The sequence below is a fragment of the Tursiops truncatus genome, chromosome 12 (assembly GCF_011762595.2).
Source record: "Tursiops truncatus isolate mTurTru1 chromosome 12, mTurTru1.mat.Y, whole genome shotgun sequence".
NCBI classification, from domain to species: Eukaryota; Metazoa; Chordata; class Mammalia; order Artiodactyla; family Delphinidae; genus Tursiops; species Tursiops truncatus.
In genome coordinates, this window is record NC_047045.1 from 23,817,660 (window position 1) to 23,840,135 (window position 22,476).

General features: G+C 36.3%; 1 protein-coding gene across 3 annotated transcripts in view; it reads right to left on the reverse strand.

Moving 5' to 3' along the window:
* MAP3K7 (mitogen-activated protein kinase kinase kinase 7) overlaps positions 1 to 22,476 on the reverse strand; it is a 100,991-nt gene that overhangs the window by 57,291 nt on the left and 21,224 nt on the right. For 2 of the 3 annotated variants that reach the window (XM_019929442.3, XM_073789440.1), the window contains exons 6-12: positions 17,515 to 17,639; positions 15,096 to 15,224; positions 12,733 to 12,863; positions 11,068 to 11,149; positions 8,269 to 8,399; positions 7,476 to 7,605; positions 4,809 to 4,889 (exon numbers count right to left, since the gene is read on the reverse strand). In XM_019929442.3, the coding sequence (XP_019785001.1) occupies positions 4,809 to 4,889; positions 7,476 to 7,605; positions 8,269 to 8,399; positions 11,068 to 11,149; positions 12,733 to 12,863; positions 15,096 to 15,224; positions 17,515 to 17,639 (809 nt within the window). The remainder of the gene's footprint in view (positions 1 to 4,808; positions 4,890 to 7,475; positions 7,606 to 8,268; positions 8,400 to 11,067; positions 11,150 to 12,732; positions 12,864 to 15,095; positions 15,225 to 17,514; positions 17,640 to 22,476) is intronic. The other variant, XM_019929443.3, reaches the window with a different exon arrangement.

Here is a 22,476-nt window from a genome sequence, read left to right on the forward strand (position 1 = left end):
AGGGTGGGGGTTATTTCCCCCCTACTAAAGGAAAGCAATTATTATTGATGAGTTTTGTTTTCTAATAAACCTACTTTATTAGGTTAGAGTTCAATTATTTAAATAAAAAAAAGTGATCTTGGTAGACCACAATATGGTGCAAAGAGACTACCTAAATATTCACTGTTAGGTTAGATGCACTTCCCTATTTAATTAGTCACAAATATAGAATTCTGCTGAAGGTGCAGTGGCTACCCTTGGCAGAAGCAGGTATAGTATATCTCAGTAGAGCTCTCCTTGGGTCTCAGTGTCCCTAAATAAAGGTTTACAGCTGTTAATGACACTGTGTGCAAGGTAGGAACTTGAAGATCTAGAAAAGCTCAGTTCTTTCTATCTCATGGTCTCTTCATATTGGCGCTGCACTATTTAAAAAGGGGAAGAATTGCACTAATAATTTACGTACATACAGTTATAGGAATGTTTACAAAGAGTACCTACTGGTTCTTGAACCAAATATAGTATTAGAAGGTTATATTTTCGTCCTGATGGAAAAAGCAAAGTGGTGCCCAGGTGTCTCTGCACAGCATCTCGGCCTCCAGCTGCCCAGCATTCTGCAAGGTCCTCACCACTCCCCTCCACCCCTGGCCCCCCCACTTAAATTACCTAAGATATTTGAAACTTCTGAAGGAGGGAAACAACACATAGGTATTAGAAAGCTAACTACCCATTTACTTTCTGTTAAATATTATGTTTGGCCTTTTCCATATTCTACTTATTCTACTTAACTATATATTAACACTTACTTTTGGAAAATACCCAATATACAATAGAGCTAAATGTACCTGACTGAAATTAAAAGTGAATGAATAGTCATTAAAATTTTCTCAGTTAAGAGATCTAAATGCAGCTGAAATCATAAGGATTCGTAAAGTTTCTTTTCAGCTTCAAGAATATTATAAACAAGAAATATCAATTAAATTCAGGGACCTGGGCAAAAATATTTTATATATATTAACAAGATTGACTCAAAACATTTGCATATTCAATCTTCTTTATCAAATCCTTAAGAACAGTACATGAGAGAGTACGTAATGCTCTTTGGTCAAAGCATTCTAAAATCCAAGTAAAAAGAGCTGAATAAACAAAAATCCATGATCTTATTAAAGTCTTAAAGGACAAAAAAATAGAAACATTTAAAGCAATCCAATAATATGCCACCCATTCTCTTTTCTTCAAATAAAAGTAATACAAATTAAAATGTACTGGTTGAAAAGGAGAAAGGACTATGCTTTTAAAACTCCAAGTTTTAATGGAAAACATTTAAGAAAGCCTATTTCCTTTCCTGGAAGTCTTATAATGTTCAATAAACAAATGCATTAGAAAACTATAGATCAAATGGTTTAAATTCTGGGCAAGAGACTTCTACATTTACATTAACTTTGCTTAGGTAGCACACCATTATTGGGCAGGATCTCCTTCACAAATGAAGAGTTAGCAAAATGTCATACTCTATTGGTAATTTGCTCTTAATAATATGTCTTGCTTGGTAAAAAGAAGCCAGATCGATCTATAGCCACTCTCTGTGGGCAGGGGAAAGTGGAAAGAAGGGTTATCCATACCAAAGTTTGCCAATACCTCTTTAGAGCCACGGTCAAGGTAGAAGGGGTACAAAATATTGTGTAGTCTGATCCATAGCAAGTCCTGAGGTATTAAAGGTCCATTTCTGCACGACCTGAGAGACTGTTAAATTGATGAATATTGGTGTTAGCTGTAAGTTGCTTGTTCTTCCTCATTTGTTGGTGACAGAGTATATAATAGTGTTGAAAAGCAAGCAAAACACAAGATTTAAATTTGCTGACCCTATGACTAGGTTAGGCATTTTAGTCATTATAAAGATATATTAAAAAAAATCTTTAGAGTAACAGTGTGTATTTAAAAACTTTTAAGACTTGGTAAGGTTTTAAAAAATGCAAGAAACAACAAACACTTCAGAAAAGATACATTTGTACACTGCCAATAAATACACATAAAAATTTATGTGATGCTTAAATGAGCACTCCTATTAAAAAGAGGCCGTTTATTCCAAGAGGTACATTAGACAGTATACTGCACTTGGCCAAAGGAAAATATTATTGAAACTACTTATCCAAAACAGATAAGATAAAAAGTATAGCTATATTTAAAAAAATGCTTACAAATGGGATCCAATGCTAATTAATGCCAGTTTGGATATATCAAGAAGTATCTGGTAATATAATCACAGGGCTTGTAGGGAAACCAACCTTGAGGAAGAAAATTCTAGAAGGTATTAAAAAATTGGGGGAATTAAATTTCATCCTCCTTTACAATTAAAATCGCCATGTAAGATATCTGAGATATTCCCAAAGCATGGGTTATATCTTTATGTTTAATTTAAAAATATAACCTAAGAACAAATTAATGTTTAGCTTTTATGTCCAATTGTTTCAATTCCAGTGCTTGCATCCTTTTATTAAAGGAAGTGAAACTGATTAGGTTAATGTTTGAATATCTGGGAAAAAACCCAACAAGAATATTTAATAAAATGTATTACCGAATGATATTTCCATTTGAACAGCATTGTTACTCTGGCAATTAAGAGCAGAATTAAGCTTTTCTGACTCCGTAAGTATCCAATGTCATAAAAAAGCATCTCCTGGCTGAAGAGCTCACTTAAATTTAATACAAACCCTAATGAAGTGCAAGGCAGAATTATTCTAACTTCTCTGACTCAAACAAAACAAGAGAACATGGATGTAATTTGGCATCAGAAGATCTAGGATGGGATCCTGGCTGTGTGACTCTGGGAAAACCATTCAACATCATCAGATCTAAGATTTTCATCTGTAAAATGGCTATAATTTTATCTGATAACCTAGTTATAAGACTTACGAAGGTAATTAAGATGATGTGCTTTGAACTACTTTATAGGCCACACAGCACATCTAACCAGGGTTTCTCAACCTTGGCACTGCTGACACCTCCGGCTGGATAATTCTTGGCTGTGGGAAGCTACCTGGGACATTGCAGAGCGTGTAGCAGCATCCCTGGCTTCTGTCCACCATATGCCAGTAGCATCTATTAGTTCTGACACTCAAAAATGTTTCCAGATGTTGCCAAATGTCCCCTGGGGAGCAAATGCACCCTGGAGGAGAACCACTGAGACTACTATTCTTTCTCCTCTTCTTTCTCCCTTGTTATCTTGTACGCCATTGGCTATTTCACCCACTATGTGTGGGTGTATCTGTTCTTAATGCTTACCCATAAGACCGGATTAAGATTATTGTGCCATCTGCCTCAATTTTCCTGATTCCCTCAAACGTTTAAGATAATCACAGCTCAGCAGTATGTATGTTTAAATGTTACCACTTCTTCAGTCAGAATATTATTCCCTTAAACTTGGGACCTTTCAGTGTAGAGGTAAAATGATCCTAAGTACTTTGCTAATTTTGAAAGCAGCTCATGACTCAATAAATAAAATTACTATGTGAAGAAAGGGTTAACGGTATTCTCTGAATGGCAACAGTGAAAATGTTGTAAAGTAAACCACTTTGATAACTAGAATAAAAGTTAATTACTCTAGAAATAAAATGGTTAGGTATAGACAAAATGGCCCCTAAGAATTGTATAACTTATATTTTACACATATCTGTTATATACAAATTTTACATGTATCATAGTTCCTGGCTGCTGGAGCTCAATAATGGTTTGTTCATTTATATAATAGGCACATATTTACTAAACACTATGTGTGAGGCACTGAGCCAGATACTGCTGGTGCCATCAATAATTAATCACAAAGGCATGGTCTCTATCCTCGTGTTTCAGTTTACTGGAGGAGAAAAGAACTACTAGGCATTCAGATATAATCCAATACTATGCTAAAAGCACAATCCCAGGCAAAGGACAGTGTGCTGGAGCATTCACCTAATTACGCCCATGATTGTGTGGGGAAAACTATATTTCCCTGTCAAAATTTCAGGGGAAGAGGTGGAGGAAAATTTAAAGCAGAAGGGTAAATAAATGATGATTTTGATAACATATATTAACCAATACTGAAGGTCACATATGCCATTTAAGTTTCTATTGAAAATGGTGATTTAGATGCGTCTGTGAAATGATCACCATAAGAAATAAAAGCAATTTGCCAATATGAGACATGGAGGTACCGTGTGTGAGTTGGGTATAAAAACACGTAATCTGCAAGAAGATTCTCCTGATAATACACAGGAATCAGAACTGACCGTAATTCTTTGGCAGGATACCAAACAAAACAGCAAATCTCATTTAGTTTTACTTCATTTCTGTTTTCTAGGTTAAGGCAAAACGGTATTTAGCAACTCTTTTCTCAACTTCATAGTTCACTTGTTCCCAACAGAAAGAGGCTGGGATAGAATGCCTAGAGGGAGCCCCAAAGTAGTAACGAAGGAAGGAAAGGAGCGAAGGACAACAAATATTTTTAAAGGATTTTTTCCTCTTTCTCCTGGGTGGAAAAAAGGTCTGGGTTCAGCTCTTCTGCTCACTTAAAAGATGAGAGGAACTTGGCAGAATTCTGGACTGGTATTCTCCCTACCGTGAAAACGTTCACTTTACCTTCTATTTTATCCTCAGTTTTGGAGATGTGAGGTTTCCTGCCAAGCCCACTTCAGTGTAGATAAACGTATACAGTTTTTAATCTGTCTCCCTAATGACTGCATGCAAGGTATCTATTTTCACGTTCTATCAAATTGGAGCAAGAAGCATTTTTTAAGTACCAGGGATCATTATTCCAGTTCCACAGCTATTAGACCGACTCAGGTGGTCTATGATACCTGATATGACGATCTCAGGGACATCCAGAATGTTGCCAAATGAAGCAGTTTTACGGTGGCCCCGTTTAGGCTTGGAAAAGGCTGCAAAAACACATATATACAGTATACATGCAAACAACTACAAATAGTAATAGAAAACGATGAACAAAAACAGAATACTTTTCAAATAGTTATGTTAATAACACTTCATGCAGAATGGCATGCAGAACTATCTAACTTTTCATCCATGCTTAGAAAAGGCGTGATTAAGGAGCAAACAACTACCAATACAAGATGTTTCACATATTGGCTTTAATTAGCAGGAAAAAAAAAATAGGGCCAAGACAAACAAAGCTGCAGGGTAATGAGAAAGCTAGATTTCAAACATGTTCATAGAAATAATCTACCTAAGTGAAACCACTGAAGTACAATGGGGGGGTCTAGGATGAAACTGGGAAGGAAAAGAGGAGTTAAAAAGAGATAAGCTGCCATATTTGTTTTAAATGAACAAACACAGGAATATATGTCCAATTAGGTGTTTCTTGAAGTGTGCTATAAAGTAAAATTCAGTGATTAAATGATAATTACTGAATCAAAGTATGAAATGTTTATGCTTTTATAATTGTAAATATTTAAACATACTTCTGGTAAACTGAATATTTATTGTAGTTTCCAAAGTTTAGGGTGTATTCCTGCTAAACTTGAAAAGTATTGAAAGGCTGGAAAATATGAACCTTTCAAAGTAAGACAGTTCACCAACGGATGTTCAACCATCTGTTTTACATTTAGGCAGAGAAAGGACAGGGTAATTCAAATGTGTGGTTATCTTTAATCTAGTGAAATAACACTTCTGTAAAGAATACTTATAAACCAGTACCTGACTAAAAAATTGACACGAGCAGATATAAAATTACTGTTATTACATTACAGAGCATTTCCTGTTTTAGGGTAGCAACCACTATTTGGCAGGTCTAACTTGAATGATATTCCTGAAATGAAAAAGGCTGCCGAAGTGTAAGCATGTGTTCCTGTGTACACTGTTCATTGGACACTACGCTGCGACACCCCGACTCCACACAGAAACGCTTGTGACTCATGGAGGCCAGGAAAGCTTGACAGTGGCTGGTGACCTCCATTCAACTTGATCGTTTCTAAAGACCCATCTGTGTGGCAGAGACTCCTGGTCACCAGCGCAACAGAACCCCAACTTTACTCAGGACAGCAATGCTCCTAGATAAAAGATTGCAGATCCTTCCTTCCCATGGAGGCACAGGGCTCTTCCTTCCCATCTGACCCTATCACTATGGCCAATGACATCTATGTGGGAGTTGTTAGGAGGGACTTCTGGGAATGCTCCTTAAAAAAGCCTGGGCATGAGCCCTTCCCCTAATTCTTGCTTCTTGATGCCAGGACTGTGGATGTGATGATTAGAACTGTAATAGCCATTATGGAGTACAAAGTAACCTTCAGGATGAAAGCCACACAATAGGGATTATGACACAGAGAGACAGAAGAAACCCAGTTACCTAATGATCATGGAGCCTACCTCCAGATTTGTGTGTGAAAAATAAAGCTTATATGTTAAAGACACTGTTATTTTGGATATTCTGTAATATCTAACTGATTCTAATGCTAACTAATAAAATAAGTGATTAGTTGAAGACAAGTATAGTTAGGATGGTCCTCTGGACAACTTCTTTCTGAAAAGAGCTTCACACAAAATGAAAATATTCTATTTAGAAAAAAACCATAAAGACCTAAAAAAAAGAGGACAAAAACAAAAAACCAAACAAATAAAACCCAAAAACCTGGTTAGCTAAGTTAAAAAAAAAGTAGGCTAATACACTTGGAAATATACTTGTATACACATATGTAGTTAAAAGACTAGAGGTAAATACACAAATTGTTTATCTCTGAGTGGGACAATTATGGAAGACTGGTATTTTTATTTGTTTATATTTCCACATTTTCCACAATAGAAATGTATTTGTAATCAGTTCCTCTCCACCCCTGGGGGAATCAGAAAGAAAACAATTTAACCCAGCATTACTAAATGAACCTGGTTAGAAAAGGTTAGAAGTTCACTCAGGTAACAAAACATGTAATTATTTTTGTGCTGACCAGTCTTTCTGACAAAATGGAATATAAATGCTAGCTTTTTCAAGATCAAATAAAATTACCGTGATCTTTTATTTTACAATTAAAAGAATTAATCCTAAACTTAGCTACTTTTGCCACTGAAAGTGGGAGCAGCAGCAGATAGTAAGGCCAAATTATATTTGGATCTGGAGTACATTTTCCTGCTAATTTCAAAACAAAGCATTTGCTATTACTTGAGTTCAGCGCAAAATTCTAGTAGAATCACTCAAAATCCTCCAAAACATCCTGGTTTTGGCAAAATTTCAATTTCTCACTTAGATTTTCAGCTCGTGTTTGAGCTGAATTACATTTGATAAAATCTGTAATTAGGAAGGTATATTTTATAATCCAAATAATTTTACAAATCATGCTTTCCTTATTTGGAATTTGAGACACTTTTTGCTAGAAGCATAGGAAGTATATTGTAAACTAACTTCCTACTTTAAAAAAAATTTAGGACATGCACAAAAAAAACCACTGACATTCCCACTACTGAAGCAATTGAAACTACCATTTTCACTCCTCTTTAGAATTTTATTTTCATTTTACCTGTGGTTGCAGCAATTCTGGCTTCTATTTCAGACATGTCAGCACTCATCCTCTTGCCTTCAGAGGTTGGAGGCAAGCTCTCCACACTGCTCCCACGAGAAGCTCCCAAGCTCAAACGTCCAGATTCGCTCTGTTAAAAATACAGGTCAATTTGAATCACTAAAGCTCTTTATATTTAAAAATCCTGGACAGCCTAGAAGGAGGAATATACCAACTGGGATTCTTAGGGGGTCTGTTCTGAAAGAAATAGAAAGTTTTCAGGGAGAGGGAGCTGTAAGGCTGAGGGAGAACAAGCTGCAGATACTGGCCTTTAGGATACGCTGGTCACTAGAGCTGGGAGTTACATGCCCCAAATATTGGTTAACCTAAATGCATCAGACAAGATGAATAAAATCACTCCTTAAAATGTTTTAAAACCAGTAATAGCAAAAATATAATAAATCTGGATAATATGAAAGGAGAGATCTAGAACAATTCCTTTAACTGGGGAAGGAATACGCATTTTACATTTGTAACCATCAACCGTTCAAGTTAGGGATCACCGTAAGGCAGGAGTTGCACAGGTGGCAAAGGCAGCAATCATCAGAAGAGGAAATGATTTGACTGGTAGTGAATTCTAGGAGAAAATCATTACACATCTCTACTCTTAAGCTTGCCTGTCTGTTTCAGGAACAAGACTCAGGACTTATATAGAGGAAAAGGACAAACAATTAACTTGTTAGTATAATGCTCATGACTACTGGTTAGGTTACCAAAAGATTTTACTTTTTGTTATTTTAGTAACAAAACAAACCTGTTGTTTTGCCTGGTTTTTCAACAATTTTGATTCTAAGCGTTTAATAGTATCATTTGTGGCCGGAACTTGCTCCATATTAGTGTCGCTTTTATTACTGGTATTTGTAGAAGTGATGTCCATGAATGAGCCTAGGAAAGCAGAAACATTTATGACTACAGGTTGGGAATAATACAAAATGCTTCATTCAGTAAGATGCAACTTAAATTCTTTTCTAAACTAGCAAGACATAAATAGAAATAAAATTGAAGACTTTTCAAGCTAATGAAGATACCCAAACAAACCCATTTTAAATGAAATTTAAGGATAGCACAAAAAGGGAACTAAAATGCCTAGTCTTCAAATAGTCAAGGATGACTTTAAGATTCTTAGCCTGAGCTAGTAGAATGGAGTGGCTATTAATCAAGATGGGGAAGACCACGGGAGGAATGACTTTGAAGTGAGCTCAGTTAGGAAATGGTAATTTTGAGTTCTTAGTAGATATCAAGCAAGTAGTTGGATATATGAGTGTGGAGTTCAGGTCTGGGATGGAGCAAAACATTGGCAAATACATGGTATACAGCCATGACAATGGATGAGATTACCAAGGAATGAATTTAGATAGATAAGCAAAAAGCTGAATAATTGAGCCCTGAGCACTCTCACGTTTATAGGTTGGGAAGTTGAGGAGTAAACAGCATAGGAAAACATGAGAACAAGTGACCAGAGATGTAAGATGAAACCCAGGCTGGTATGGTATCCTAGAGATCAACTCAAAGTGCTGAAAGAAGTAGAGAGTAGTGAAGTGTGTCAAAGGCTGCTGAGAATCAAAAAAGATGAGAACTGAAAAATCATTCATTTAGACTTTAGTAATGTGAAAATAACTGGTGATCCTGACAAGAGCAATTCTGGAGTAGTGGTATAATAAAAGACTGAATGGAGTGGGCACAAGAGAGAATGGAAAGAGAGAAGCTAGAGAAATACAAATACAGACTACAGCAGTCCCCCCCTTATCCTGGGGGGATACATTCCAAGATCCCCAGTTGATGCCTGCAAACTTGGATAGTACTGAACCCTCATATACTGTGTTTTCTCTTATACATATATAACTATGATAAAGTTTAATTTATAAATTAGGCACAGTAAGAGATTAACAACAGTAGCTAACAATAAAATAGAACAATTATAATATACCATAATAAAAGTTACACGAATGTGGTCTCTCAAATTGTACTACCTTATTGTACAAATTTAATACCTTTTCCATCTAACTAAGCACTATCCTGCACCGTGGCTGTAACTTCTGCAGTTTGAGGTGTAACAGCAAAACTAGCACAAATTTCTTTTTCCTTTGTCACAATTTCACAGATAGAAGTTCTTACTGCTGATCTTGGCAACCTCAGCACATGATTTTTTTTTTTCTTTCCTTATTAAAGTTGAGAACTTTCACCTTTTCACTTAGAGGGGGCACTTTATGGCTTCTCTTTGACATATCCGAATTGCCAGCATCACTACTCTTGTGCTTTGGGGCCATTATTAAATAAAATAAGGGTCCCTTGAACACAAGCACTGTGATACCTCGACAGTTGATCTGACAACCAAGAGAGCAGGATACACTGAACAAAGGGATGATTCACGTCCCAGGCGGGATGGAGCGAAATTTCATCATGTTACTCAAGATGGCTGCAACTTAAAACTTATGAATTATTTAGTTCTGGAATTTTCCATTTCTGGACCACAGTTGACCAGGGGTAACTGAAATCACAGAAAGTGAAACCGTGGACAAGAGGGGACTACTGTATATATGCTCTGGGAATGATCCCAGCAGAAAGGCTAAAACTGATGATGCAAGAGGCAGGGAAGAATTGCTAGGAAGAGCAGATGGGATCTGCCACACAAAGGAGACAGGCTTGCCTTTGGCTAGGAGCATGGATAGTTCAGCCACAGAACAGAAGAGAGTGCAGAGTAGAGGGGCAGATACAGGCAATGGGGAGAGTGGGCTGGGGGAGCTTTTTTTAAAAAACATTTATTTATTTATTTGGCTGTGTCGGGTCTTAGTTGTGGCATGTGGGATCTTTTGTTGCTGCGCTTGGGCTTATCTCTAGTTGTGGCACGCAGGCTCAGTAGCTGCGGCACGTGGGCTCTCTAGGTATGGCTCTTGGGTTCTGGAGCGCGCAGGCTTAGTTGCCTCACGGCATGTGGGATCTTAGTTCCCCGAAAGAACCCGCATCCCCTGCATTGGAAGGTGGATTCTTAACCACTGGACCACCAGGGAAGTCCCTCTACTATGTTTTTTGATGACCACAAACTATGGAGCTGAGGAACTCCTGAACTAAACACAGCTTCTTAAATAAAAGTCTCTGTAGATTGTTCTACAAAGACCAAAAAGTAGGGTGTTCATGATAAAGGAAATACGTTGTTTTATATGTATGTATGTGTGTATATATATACATATGACATATATATGTTTATATATATGATATATATTTATAATATATATATATTTACAATAATTTCTGATACTATTTGATCTAGCAGTATCTAAGAACTATTTTTCAAATAAAGAATGACATTCACAGCAATATAATATCCAATCTTTTTATATATAACTGCATAAGAATTTCAAGACTTGGAAACAGGTCTTCAGCAGCTCTTTAATCTGGGTACCTGCATGAAGAATGGTGCACCTGGAAATTCAAATTGAAGTCAATCTGCAATTAAAATGCAAATGAGGACATCATTCATTGCTTCTTGATTATAACTTCATGGGAATAGAGACACAAAAATTTAGGTTATTACTGTTCTACTCTATCCATTTACCTGTACTGGTGGCAGAGTTGCTCTGTCCTTCATCTGAATACTGGCACGGGTATTGTAACGGCTCATCTGCTCCTGGAAAGTACTATATATGTAAAAAGTAAACAACAATTTAAACTTTCTTTAATACAAATTAAATCTTGTGAAAACTAACTTAAAAGGTACATTTTAATTACTTCCTTTTTGAGATTTGAATGTAGCAAAAATTGCTGCTTTATTTTCACTAAGGGATACACTGAATTTGTAAATACCTAAGGTTTTGATTTTACAAAGACAATAATGTGCTACTCTTCTGAATTTCAACTATTATCAATGCCATGTATCTACCTACATATCTATTAGATAGATAGTCTAGATAGTCTTAAAGAAAACTGCCAATATTCCTCTAAAGGAACATATGAAATACAGTAGTATTATTCCTCATAATTAAATGAAACATATTTATGTTCTCACAGCAGTGATGTAAACCTCCAAATTGTTGAAATGACTTAGTCTGACAACTGAAATGGTATGCCATAATTTGTTAGAACCTATATTTTAAATATCAAGGATTATGAATGTCCCTCTATGAACTAGAGATAAAATACTGGATATATTTGTCGGGTGAAAATTAGAATTTCGGGAAAAAAAGGAAGGTTTTCTCCTCAAATTAGACAAAGTACATAAAAGCACAGTTAAAACGTGAACAATTTATGTAACCCGAAGTTTTAAGGTATCTGAGCTCTCTTCTTATGAACGTATCTTCACGTCCTAGGATTCTATATATAGCTAGTATCCAAATATGCAGTTAAGCTTTAATCAGATTAGTTCAAGCTGGTTTGCCTAAGTTATTTTCATTAGAATGAAAAAACTAAATTTTTGGCCATTTAGGAAATTACTTAATCTATATTTAAAGAGATTGAAAGATTCTTCTCCTTAGCAAATTGTTCTGAAATTAGGCACTTTCATAAGTTCATAAACTTTTTAAAGTCAAGGTACCACTCGATAGATTTGTTAGTGCACCAAAAACCAGAGGCCTAAAATTATTCAAATAATTCTAAGTGTTTGATTTATAGATTAGGAAATTCTAATAATCATTTAAAACGATCCTTCTAAATTCCAAAATTCTACAGAGCCTAGAAGAAAGTTTAACTTTTTAACAGCAAATGAAAAGCTGAAAATATGCAATGAAAAACCAAAAGGTAAAAATTACTTAGATAAACATGTCTGGGAATGAAACCTCTCTACTGCACTACATAAATGACTGCTTGATAAAGATCTCTACTAAAGAAAATTTAAAACTTAGCAAGTATTAGAGCCATAAAATACCTAAGTCCCGTAAAGGCTTTAGAGATCACCTAATTCAACTTCTCTCACATTACAGATAAGGCAACAGGCCCAGAAACAAACACATCTGTCCACTAAGTTGAGCAGAAGGAAAAAGCACGTCCAGAAACCTAGTCTTGCCATCTTTCAATTATAAAGAAACTAGTTCTTTTTCTTTTTTTTTTCAAAAGAATGTTTCCTCCTCTGATTATATGAGTAAAGAACACCCATTCTAACATGGAAAATACAGATAAGTATGAAGCAAAAAAAGAACAATACTGTCCCTTTACTTTAAAACCCCATTAAAAGTCAGTATATATAAAATTCCCTTAAACCCAAAGCCCCTCAAAAGAAGGATTATACCCGCATCAAGTGAGTCATTATTTTCACAATTTCCTCCATTGAAGGGCGCTGAGAAGGATCTTTAGACCAACAACGAGTCATCAGGCTCTCAATGGGCTTAGGTAAATTTTTGATCAGTGGTGGTCGAGTACCTACAATTGAAAATTAGAGGAGGGGAGAAAGGATTGTATTTACTCAAAGAATGGTGTAAGTTTTTTTTAAATATGCATTTCTGAAGTGTTATTTATTTTACAGATCTTGTAATTTAAGATTTTTTTAGGAGGACTAAAAGTACCTTTTTTTTTGTCCTTTGGATTAACATTATATTTTCATAAAACAGAAGCTACACCTTTTGAGAAGCCAAATTAAAATTTTATATACATTATGACTGAAAGTTAATAATATTTCATTTGCTATAAACACTCTTTTAACAAATAATAATGGCTTAATGTGTATTTTACTAAGAATAAAATGGTGGCTTGAGGTAATCTTATTTGAACTATATTTTCAGATTTATCGTAACAATTTCAAATGTGTTTGACAAATGATCTTCCATATGTCAAAAGTCATCAACTACGGTGTTATACTCACTGACCTCCAAATGGCTCTTTTGTGGGAGACAGGTCTTAGGGTTGCTGTGAATCAATCATTTCACAAGCTGAAAACTGCCAACTTTTGTGTAATTAACAAGACTGTAATATCATTAGTAAGGTCCCTAACTTAAAGAAGGCCTCAAGTATAATGAAATCTTTGTAAATTTATCAATTAATAAGTTAGTTCTTTTATTCCTTATTTCATGGACATTCAATTATTTACTGACAACTGACAGAAAAAGAAAACAAACTGTCCTGTTCAATGCTCTAGCATTCTCTACAATGACAAGAAAGGTAGTACAATGAAAGGTAGCATAGGAAACTGGTAAACACATTTGAGATTACTCAGATTACTGCCTGACATGTCTATGAATGATCAAAATAGTGAGGCATATATTTATTTCTATCACATGTGGAACAGTGTTTTAAAAATGCCATTAATCAGAATAATTATAATCAAGTGATAGAAATTAAACAACAGAGAGTGATGTTAAAAGTTAGAAGGTTAAGCAATTTCCCTTCATGAAAAGTTTATTTCCCCAAAGCAGCTGGGAAGTAACTTGATTAATAAGGATATATTCTAATATCATGAGCGGTCAGAAACATTGTAACTACAGGTATAAAAGGAATAGGAGGGATGAAAGGACACTGTGTCCATAAATCAATATAACTTAAAAATATGGGTATTTGAGCCAGAAAGATCCAGATTTAAATCCCAGCAACACCACTTACTAATCTTGTGACCTCAGTCAAGTTATTTAACTGCTCTAGGTCTCAGTTCCCTAATGTGTAAAATTGTAAAGTGAGGCAATAATAGTACTCGCCTCATAAGAGTGAATGAGAAGATAAAAAGAAAGACTCTGTGAAGCACTTTGTGTTTTGCCTTTATGAATAGCTTAAGTAACAACACTTATGACAGTAAGTCCCCTACATATGAACCTCCAACTTGCGAAGTTTCAAACATATGAACATGCGTTCCATCAACATCAGGTGTGAGTGAAATTGCAGCTTGCCCTCTGTCTCCTATTGCTGACGATCCCTCAGCTCTACCATCTCCCACCTCCTCTCCTTCCTCCAGTCAGTAACTCTTCTTGCCTGTTCACTTGATGCCAGCCTCCGTATGCCAGCTGTTGTACTGTACTACTGTACTTTTCAAGATACTGTACTATAAGGTTTAGAATGTTTTCTCTACTTTTTGTGTTTTTTATGTATTATTTGTGTGAAAAGTGTTATAAACCTATTATAGTACAGTACTACATAGCTGACTGTGTTAGTTGGGTACCTAGGATAACTTTGTTGGACTTATGAACAAATTGGACTTAAGAACGTGCTCTCAGAATGTAACTCGTTCGTATGTAGGGGACTTACTGTATTATGCTTTGCTTTCTCTCCTCAATGAGACACTTGCTTCCTAAGGAGAAAAAGGCAATAGCCCCCTAATTATCTGAACCATGTGAGAGATTTTAATTTAATCTTTAAATTTTATTTTTTCCAAGAGAGTCCAGTCCAGTGCTTCTCTGTCCCCTCCAGAGAGCCAACCGAGGTATTGGCTCTGGCTGTCTACTGATGGCCTTTCCCTAATGAGCACAGCCAGCAAACCTTCTCAGCTTTGTGCAAAGCCAGGACTGCTCCCAGCCCTTGCCTGTTTTTAGAGTAGGGGGGAGGGCTGGAGACTGGTAATAAGAAATTGTATATTTTAATATTAGGGATAAATGGTCTTCTTTGGGGGAGAAACAATTTCCAAATAGGAATAAAATATATAAAATATATTGAAGAAAAAATTTCACAAACCATTATGAACAGCCCACATGATACGGAAAGCTGGGCCACCAATTTCATCAAAGGGTTTCCGACGTGTTATCACTTCCCAGAGGATAATACCCCAGCTGAAGACATCACATTTTTCACTGTAATTGCTACCTAGAAAAAAAAGGTAGTAAAGTTTCAAGACTTTTTCCCACATGACTAACAGAAGCAATTGCTTTCATAAACTTTAAGAATGAGCATCATGTACAAAAACAAGAGAATGCCCCATGTAGAGCTGAGAAATTACTCTTTCTGAAGACCTCAAGTCTTTGCAATAAATACATTTTTAAAATGAGTTAAGTATTAATAATGCACTAAAAAATCCACTTTAGAAAGCTGGTCATTTTTTACCTTCTCATCAAGAAACAGACCTTATCTTTTATTTATTTAGACTTATATTTTCTCTGGGGCAAAGTATAAAACATTTGTACACTCCTTTCTATAATTTCTTAATCTTAAATGTTCTTCTCCCATTCTCTTGATGCTACTATCAAAGCAGAAAAAATTTCTAATCTAGTGTTAAGATTTTCTTTTCAAAATATCTGGTGAGATAAAATTATTAATTTACAAACTTAAAAATAAGTTGTAAGCAGGAAAAACTATGAATACAAATTTACAGTAAGCAGATTATGCAGCAAAATATATATGATTACTAAGTTGGCTGGTGAATCAGCACAATTAAATAGCCAAACAAACCCCCCAAACCCACGAACAACCCACTATAACAGTGACCAATTATTACAGCAATAGCTATGCATGTACTTTACAAAGGCACTAGGCAGTGCACTGTAAGAGTTACAATGACTTTACAATCTGATTTGGGCTACAGGTGCTGACATCTTTCAGAAATGAAGAAATCTACATAGGCTAACAGTCTGAGCTTTGTTGCTCTAAACAATTAACAGCAACTTTTATTTCTAGGTTCTTTTGTATAAACAAATCTTTCGGCTCTCCATACTACAGTAATAACTGTGTTATTTTAACTCAAAGAAAGGCACATGAAATAAACAAATAATTTTAAAACAATGCCAATTATATGCATTCTGTATACAAACTTGAAAACAGGCGGCATTATTTAATTTTATATAATTTAACACTTGCTTGTCCACTAACTTTTTAACTGAATTTTGTGGCAAAATAGCTCCACTCAAGTGACCAGCTGCATAGCAAATTTTTTTCTCTTGGTGGCTAAAAACAAAGAACAAAAAATTTTAAATTCATCAAAAATAAGTCAAAATCAGAATCTGATTACTAAATGTTTCTGAATTTTATGGGCTTTCATACTTCCTAACATATGAATCACACATCTTCAGTTCAACTTTTCTCATTTAAAAGATAAGTTGATGTTTTTATATAGAAACCTCATATGCAATTTATGGACCACTCTTTTAGAACTTCAGTAAGACACAGAGACGTAAAACAAAGTAGGCCTAAGCTTATCCTTTACTTAAGGTCCTTAGTATCTTTACTTGTGGTCCTTGCATTCTTTCTAAGGCATGCTCATTTAAACTTTAAACTGCTAATTCTTAATCACTAGGAAACCAACACAAAGCACAGTAGATCCTCATTATTCCCAGTATTGTTCTACAAAGTTGCTGCGAACCTTGAATTAGTGAACACTGAATCATCTGCTCCTCGGGGAATTACAGGGTCGGGCTCCTATACTGATCAGTTGACATTTTTGTCAACTGATCAATACATAACCTTGTTTTATGTGTGTTTCTGTTCAAAACACCTCATTTAATATAAATTGTTGATTCATTAATATTGAACTCATGGCCAACAGCACTGTAATTCATGCCTGAATGAAGATTAGCTAGCACATGTATTTTCTCTGTAAGACACATCACAGCCTTCTGATACTTAGGAACACTAGAAAGCACTTCAATATTACTCGTAGAGGCCATTTTAAATGGTGAAATCATCAACACAAAGCACAAAAAAAAGAAAAACATGAGGCACTAAATACATCACAGAAGTGATAAAATATAAGAACTGATACAACAGGGCAAAGCATTGCCTTGTTTGACCTCAGCTGGGAAGGTGTGTGTTGGGTGACTAAATTTTTCCCTGCTTTGTTCATGCCTGTGAATAACTATGAAAGAATTATGAGTACTGTTTTAGGATACAAGTAGGCAATTTTGCAGTTATGGAACCTGAGAATGAGGATCGACCGTACATATGCTTGAACTTCATAGAGGGTGCTAGACAACTTAAATCTTGCTGTGAGACTCAAGATCTAAGGCTATATTTACTTAATACCTCCTTAGACTTTAGTATATATCTTATAATTATATACTATGCAGAAATAAAAACATGGAAACAGGGCAAAGCCATAAACACACTGGATTTACATGGAGTAATAAGGCAGATTATCAGTCACATCATGCTTTTGCCATTTTACCTTCAAAAACTTCAGGTGCCATCCAAGCAGCACTCCCCTTATTATTGGTCATGTGTGTCTGAATGTCACAGGCTGTACCAAAATCACAGATTTTTAAAACTGTCCCCCCTGCAACCAGCAGCAAGCTGTTTTAAAAAATAAAAGGTTATCAGACCAATATTTGATTCTACAATAAAAGAAGAGACATTTGTGGAAACAGAAAAGGTTAAGCAAAATGTCACCATTCAACTTCCGTGAAATGTTACCCACTCACCTATAACAGCTTAATAATACAGAGGAATATCAGCAAAAATGGACCTTAACCTAGTTCTCTTAGGGAGACTGCTAGACCCAAATTTTGATGTCTCCATTTCTATCTCCATAATTTTTCGTGACTATGCTTCTCTGTGGGCCAAAATAAAACATGGGGTTTAAAAAGCATCTAGCAAGTGAACATTATGGTGTCCTGAAATGGGAGTGGATGTATATCAATACTTTCATAAATTGTTCACCCCCTATACTTAACCTTAACCAGTGTTTTTCAAGCTACAGGCAGAAACCTAGTCACAAAATTCTAGATCACAGATCTGGAAACCTACATCACAAAACCAATTCAGTAGACTATGACAGCATTTAAAAAATAAAATAGAAAATATCAAAGTGCATCACAACTACCAAGATTAAACATTGTTTCAGGGAAGTTCAGTTTCAGTTCTATATACATTAATATGTACACACGATAGATTGTCAAGTATTTCTTACTGTGGATGATGGTCCTGAAGTTTGCAAACCTGCTTTGCTCACCTGCTTTGCAGTGAGCAGAAATGAGTCTTTAGCCTAACATAGCAAGACTGGTTAGCTGTTCACTGACCCTATTTCCTTTCTTCTCTGGGTACATTTCTTAGCCTTCTGAGCAATTACGTATGGCTATATGACAATTCTAGTCAATAGAATGTGATGTACTCCACCTCCAAGCCCGGCCCATATGAACTCTCACATATATAAACTCCTTTTCCTTTCCCCATATGTCACTGAAGGCACAGGATTCTGAACTACAAGACAGGAGGAATCTGGGATCCTGACCCACCATGTGCATCAGGAACATTCACTTTGGACTTTACGAGCAAAACCCACAAACTTTGTACTTTAAGCCATGAGACTTCAGGGCTTATATAACAGCATCACTGTAACCAATATGAGAAATGGTATTGAAATGGGTGTTGCTATAATAAAAATCTAATATATTTGGTGTTGGTTTAGCAGTAGGCAGCAAGAACACTGAAAGTGGAAGCTGGAAAGAGAGAGATCCATGTAATGACGTGGCAAAACATTTGGTAAAATTTGTCTCCTGTGATAATTTGTGGCTTTAAAGGACTGGAAAAGCTGACTTCTTCGACTCCAAACAGCAGGAAATAAGATTCACAAAGGCCCATTAAGACAGCATTGCAGCAAAGAACAAATTAAGAGAAAAGTACTTCCCATCTCAGCTTCATGACTTCAAGTTGCCTCCATTTAGTTGAGAAAAGGCACTGAGGCTGGGAATCCAATAAACCAGGCTCAAGATTTTGTCTAAGAAAGAACTGTGGTAGTATTAGTCACAGGAACATGGAACTGACTGGAACCTGGGGGATCAAAAGCCCGCGTCTGAGGAAATTATACTGCCAACGGAACCACAGGCCTGGAATAAAGACGCTTCTGACTGTCGTACAATGCCCTCGGACCCCAGATGTGCAGAAGCAGGAAGCAGGCTATGAAAGCTGGACAGTTTCTGAGGAGAGTATATGGCCCAACACCTACTCCTGACACTGCTACAGAGAATGGACAAGGAGAAGCCTACTAAAGGGTGAAGCTAGGAGTCACAAGCAATGGAAAAAGGAGTTCCTCTCCTAGGGCAGGATCAGAGTCTGATCAAAAGACAAACCTCTCGCAACTCCAGGGCAGAGGGACCAGAAAATGCAGGACTTCATTGCTACAGACCAGTAGCTGCTGTATGTTTCTGTTGTTTCCTTTTCCCAATGGAGCCTTTTACTGATGGGCCTCTCTTCTACTGTTTTGTGTGTGTGTACGTGTGCTGGGAGGGGTGAGGTGGGGAGTGACAGATAACTTTTCTTTCTAATTCATTTGTTTCCAGACCGTGAGGAGCTGCATCCAGACCTGCTGGAGAGGACTACACAGCATCCTGAGATCCTGGACTGTGAGCCAGGTGGTGACTGCAAGATGTTTAACTGGCAAAGGGCAGTAAGTGGTTCTACTTGTGTGGTAAGAGTAGTAGAAACCACATGCAGATGTGGCTGGGACTGACCAGCTGCTCACCAAATCCATCCCTTCTTCCTCTGGAGAACAGAAGACATTTCCCAACCTCTCTTGCAGGTAGGTGTGGCTAAGATTGAGTTGTGGCCACTGGTATGTGGGTAGAAGGGACAGAGGTCACTCCATGGGTCTGGCTCCACAAAGCTCTCATACATCAGCTTCATTCTTTTTACCTGCTGGCTGAATGCAGAGGTCCCCAAAGTCCTGGAGGATGGCAGAAGTACAAGATGGAGGGAGCCTAACTAGGCCCTTGAATGACCATATGGAAGGTCATCTGTCAAACGAATATGTTTTGGATTTCACCTGAGTCAAAAATAAATTTCTGCTATGATAAGCCTCATGTTGGCTATAGCAGCTAGTGTTAAAACAACTACTATACTCAGCTATCAGAGTCTCTTAGGGAACTGGTACTCATAGTCTTAGGTTTTCCATATCCCAATGCAATTTGGTACTCCTTTAAGAACTGAAATATATAAAGCAATCTGAAAGTGTAAAAAGAACCATGAACATAAAAGATAATTTTTATTAGCTTATTACTATTAAAAATTAATTATACATTTAAAAATGCATACATTTTGTATACAAAATTGTGTACATCATTACCTAAAAGGCTTATAGGCATGTGGGTTATTCTGAAAACCAGAAGAAACAATTCTTTATTTTGAATCTCTTCCAACCATCTTCTCTTAAATGCAAAAGAGGTACTACTATTTTATATAGCCAACGTTTATTTTAATGTATGTTTACTGATTTTATTTCACTATTCCTTCTTGAATCTTATGCTCACCTTATGTAATCATTTTCTTTCTTCCCCAAACACCTTTAATGAAGGTCTACTTACAATAAATTCACTCAGGTTTTGTTTCACAATATCTTAAATGTAATTTAGGGCAGGTACACAATTCTGAGTAGACAGCTATTTTTTCTCAGCTCTGTGAAGTTATGATTCCAGTCCTCTAGCTTCCATTGTTGGTGTTGAAAAGTATACTTCAGTCTAACTGTCAGTCCTTTGCAGGTAATCGCTTCACTGATTGAAAAATCTCCCCTCTGTTTTTGCTGTTCTGTAGCCTCATTATGGTGTGTCGTAGGGGAAATTTCATTTATCCTGCTTAGAATTCATATTTTTTATTTGGAAAATTCCTGGCTAACCCCTCTTGAATTAGTCTCTCCCCATCCTATTTTCTTTTATTGGAATTCTAATTCTATGCTGTTAGTCCTCCCTTTCCTTCTCTCCATGTTCCTTAACCTATCATTTTTTTCATTTATTTGTCTGTGTTGCATTCTGGGTAACTGCAGATATATCTTACAGCTCACTGAATCTCTTGTCACCTATTTCATATCTGCCATTTAAAAATTTTAATTATTTCTAAATGTTTTATTTAGTTCTTTTGGTCATGTTGATAGTTTTCATTCCTTGCACATTTTAATTCCTTCATTTCTGTAAATAATTTGAGCATATATATTTTATCCTCCATATTTGATAATTCCAAATATCTGGAATCTTACTATTTGACAGCTTTATTCCATTTTGTGTTTTTTATGCTGACTTTTACTCATGGTAACTTGCATCCTTATGGGTGTGGTAATTTTTACTGTGGCTTCATATTTGATTGATCTTAATCTGGAAAAATCCTAAAGACCTGAATTGAAAGTATATGACTTTAAAATAGTTTCAGTCACCCTGAATGCCCTGAGACACCACCAATTCCAAAGCACTTTTAACCTGTCCTGTTGGGATTTTTTTGATTGGGCAAGTAGAGCAGATTCAAACTCACAACAGCATGAGGGGAGACTCTCAGTTAAAAAAATAAAAGCTTGTCTAGTCAGAAAACGGATTTTTTTTTTCTAGTCAACTTTTCTTTTAGTTCTTCCGTCCAAGATACTGAACTTAGGCAGAGGTCTCAGTTCTGCTCCCTCACCTGGTGCACAACAAAGGGTCTGCATCCCGTTAAACAGAAGCCGTTAAAATTTGGGCCTCTACATTCTTGATACTGGCAGAGGCTCACAGGAGAGCCCTTGGCTTCCCACTCAGGGTTCAGTTCTCTCCATCTTTTGGCTTAATGATTCCCTTATTTTCTTCTAAGATCACCTGTGCATGTAAAAGGATGTTTGTTGTAATATGTAGCATCTCTGGGTGCTTGCTGTAGGATGTTTTTTCAGTTTATCTGGTTTGCCATATTGCTGGAGTGTCAAAATTCTTATCATGTGAGTATAAGAGTCCAAGCTATCCCTGTGAGCACACACAGGATGTTAGATTTTAAATGCATACATATCATGGCTTAAATTTCATGTGCTTCTCAAAATAAGGTATGTAATTTTGCCAATATATTAGTGTATGCTGGGATAAGTGGCAGGGAGCCAACAGAGCCCCGGGTTAAAGCCAGCACATCTCCCTGGACCAACATTTTTACTCAACTGTAAGTATCTTTAACATCCTAACAGTGACTTCAAAACAAATTGCATTAACACAGGAAGTCAAATGCAAAATTCTTACGCAACTTTCCTTAAGAAGGCTTTTTAAGCTTTGTCCCTACTCTCAGACTTACTCAGGTTATATACATCATAACTTTGTTCTGGGGGGTGGGGGGGTATGGAGGAAAGCTGAGAAGCACCAATTTAGGAATTTAGGTCCTTACAGGGCCTGACAAAAATGTCAACTGATTCGGCAGCATG